General features: G+C 43.1%; 1 protein-coding gene across 1 annotated transcript; it reads left to right on the top strand.

Annotated features, from left to right (window-relative positions):
- Window positions 1–1444: 1444 nt before the first annotated feature.
- On the top strand, window positions 1445–2083 carry LOC108553189 (piggyBac transposable element-derived protein 2-like). Its single transcript, XM_017908028.1, has one exon. The coding sequence runs from the start codon at window positions 1445–1447 to the stop codon at window positions 2081–2083; it is 639 nt and encodes a 212-aa protein (XP_017763517.1).
- Window positions 2084–3400: the final 1317 nt, after the last annotated feature.

Genomic DNA, 3400 nt, shown 5'->3' with positions numbered 1-3400 from the left:
TCATGGAGGCTGCTAACCCCCTTGACTTGTATTCAGACCGGCACGAAATACAAAAACAAGTCTCGGATATCGATGGATCTAAACGGGGAGCCCTCTGGCTGAACTGAACCGGCTAAAGTAACTGGAAGTTGCGAATCCTCCGAACCTCTACGTGTTAAATGTGAGGTTCCTGGCTGCATAAGACCTCTGCAACTAAGAGAGGACGTGGAGTGCGTTACAGCAAGGCCCACAAAGATTGGCACGACGATCAGGCCAAGACTGAATTCCAAAAGGCTCCTTGGACTATGGAGGAAGTGAAACTAATGGCTAAGTTCGAGGCGAAGCTCGTTAAAGGTGGTATGCGGTTTGTTAACCAAGCCTTGCTTGATTCCTTTACCAATCGAACATTAGAGGCGATTAAAGGAAAAAGACGAGACCCAAAATACAAAGACCTGGTGACTGGATACCTTGGGGGGGAGGAAGAAACTTTCCTGCCTGAACCGAACACTGATAATAACTACAGAGAAAAGTGTATCCAACACAATCTCGAGGGGCAACTCCATAAGGAGAAAGAATTGCAAAGGATCTGCGATTCTCTAAGCAAGTGGGATGACGACCGCATCCTCCAAGAGCTGACTCTGTACATATTGAGCATTATTCCGGCCGGAAAACCAATGGCGTCAGGAAAACGGGAGGGCATAACAGTCAAGCTCACCAAACGACAACAGAGAAAGGTGGACTATGCCAAGGTGCAAAAATTTTGGTATAAGAATACAGGCCTGTGTATTCGGTCCTTATTAAAGGACTCGAAAACCAGTAATCCACCCCCTGACGATTTACTGTGGAATTACTGGGAAACAATAATGACTCAACCAGTATTCGGCAAGTCCGATACTTTAACAAGGTAGAAAATACACCACCAGATTTGGGATACTATTACCAATGAGGAGATCCGCAAGGACGTGCCATCTAACATGGCACCTGACCCTGATAGTCTTACGGCTGCAACCCTAAAAGCGTTTCCTATCGATGTCGTCAGTCGAATTAATAACATCTTCATTATGATTGGGAAAATACCTACCCATCTCTTGGAATCGCGTACAACGCTAATTCCAAAGAAAAACGACGCATGTCAGCCTAAGGACTTCAGACCGATCACTGTTTCATCTGTATTAGCGCGCACTTTACACAAGGTGTTAGCACTGAGAATGATGGAACATATTAACCCTTTCGGCCCGAGCGGTGACTATAGTCACCCAACGTTTGACGCTCGCTCTATACGAGCGGTGACCATAGTCACCCAGCATTTGACGCTCGCTCTGTATAAGAAAAACATTTAACCAGTACGCTTGTTTGGGCTCGCTCAGACGTTCGAAATATTTTCACGGTATGTGTTAATTTTTCTGCATTATCACATCATTTCATTTTATTATATTTTTCGTTTATTTTGTACCCCTCAAAGATAATGAATAGGAATTGCAAAAGAAGGAAAGGAAACTGTTACTCCATCGAAAATGAGAGCAATGAGATATACGACAAATCTTCGGAGTCCGATAGCGATACTGCAGTAAATAATATTTATACTAGAAAGAAGCCAATTCGTCGGACAAAAATACTTAGCACGTCAGAATCAGAAGATGATAATATTGAAGATGCTTTGCCATCAACTTCTTTTCATAATATCCAATGGACTACGGAGAATGCTGAATTAACATTTCATAATTTTGATCTTTCCAATTCCGGACTTCAGACAGAAAACTTAAAATTTTTCTCTACAATATTACATTATTTTGAATCATTCTTTTCACATGATCTTGTAGGCTTTATTGTAGATAAGACAAATAAGTATTGGGCACGTACAGTAAGTGATAAGACGAGTGATGTCAAAATTGGAACAACTGTTGACGAACTATACTGTTTTCTCGCTTGTACCTTACTAATGTCGCGAAATAAAAAATTAGGGCTTCGTGAATATTGGTCCAAGGATAAACTTTTAAAATCTGATATTTTTAGCGAAATTATGTGTAGAGATAGATATTTAGTTTTATTGAAAATGTTGCATTTTAGTGATGATAATCAAAATTCTTCTGATCGCTCTGCGTAAGATAGCGTGGTATTGTGCGTCTGACGGGCTCTTGTAGTTGTTCCGCAAGTACGGACGTTTACCGCGGCTGCTCGGTCAGCGAGGACGGCGCGACGCAGAATGCGTCCGTACCGAAAGGGTTAAGATCGATGATCGGTAAAAAGCCTTCAGAAAAGTAGACGGCTGTGTCGATAACATCTTTTTACTGGATATGGCACTGAGATACCATCGGAAGCGGTGTAAACCCATTTTCATGGCTTCCTTAGATGTCGCCAAAGCCTTTGACAGTGTCTCGCATGAGGCAATATACGCTGTTTTAGCATCAGCAAGCGTACCAGTGGACATGATAGGATACATCAAGTACCTGTATAAGAACAATAGTACAAGGCTCTACTACAACAAGAAATCCTCTGGAAGGATCCACCCTAAGTGCGGGGTTAAGCAAGGAGATCCAAAGTCTCCTATAATATTTAACTGCTTGGTCGATCAGCTGATACAAAGAGTAGCAAAGGAAATAGGCACACAAATACCTGGCGGCCCGCATGTAAATGTCTTGGCATTTGCGGACGACATTGTATTCTTGGCAAGTACGCAGGAAGGTCTGCAGCAGTTGATCGGCCTGACGGGTGAATTTATGAGCGTAAGTGGGCTTAGGATTAACATCATTAAGTTCCTTACGCTGGCTATAAGGAATGTGCCGCACGAGAAAAGATCTGTGGTGGATAGTAAGACTTTAAGTGTCTTGGAGGAACCTTGAGAGCGTTTCAGAAAACCGATAAATGGCGCTACTTGGGAGTCCAGTTTACTCCTACAGGTAAGCTGCTTGTTAACATAAAAGACAGTCTTATCGAACAACTCGATATACTATCCAAAGCACCCCTGAAGCCTCAACAGAGGCTGTTTGCATTGCGGACAACTTGCTCCCCAGCACCTACCATCTACTAATGCTGGGGGAGGTCAGGATATCGGCTCTTACAGGGTACGATAAGTTAACGAGGAGGTACGTCCGAAAATGGGTTCACCTTCCTCACCATACACCTATTGCATATATTCATGCTCCTATAAAGGAGGGAGGCCTCGGAATTCCATCGCTCAGGTGCAATATTCTAACAATGAGGCTATCCAGGCTACACAATTTGGCTCAAATAAACAATTCCTATCTTCATGAAGAAGTGAGGCTAACTCAACTAAAGCTCGAAGAGAGAGGCTCGAGCTATAAGAACAGCAAACAAACTGCGAAGCGCTGGAGTGATCTCCTGCATAATAAGATAGATGAAAAGGCGTTGAAAGACTTGGTCAAAGTCCCGCAACAACATTTGTGGGTCGGAGAAGGAACTA

This window comes from Eufriesea mexicana, unplaced genomic scaffold (genome assembly GCF_001483705.2).
Source record: "Eufriesea mexicana isolate 0111107269 unplaced genomic scaffold, ASM148370v2 scaffold47447481751, whole genome shotgun sequence".
Lineage (NCBI taxonomy): Eukaryota > Metazoa > Arthropoda > Insecta > Hymenoptera > Apidae > Eufriesea > Eufriesea mexicana.
Note: the sequence above shows the minus strand (reverse complement) of the source record. Positions and strands in the feature narration are given on the sequence as shown.

Excerpts from the sequence above, each read along its gene's own strand:
- LOC108553189 (XM_017908028.1), top strand. The coding sequence starts at position 1,445 with ATGAATAGGAATTGCAAAAGAAGGAAAGGAAACTGTTACTCCATCGAA.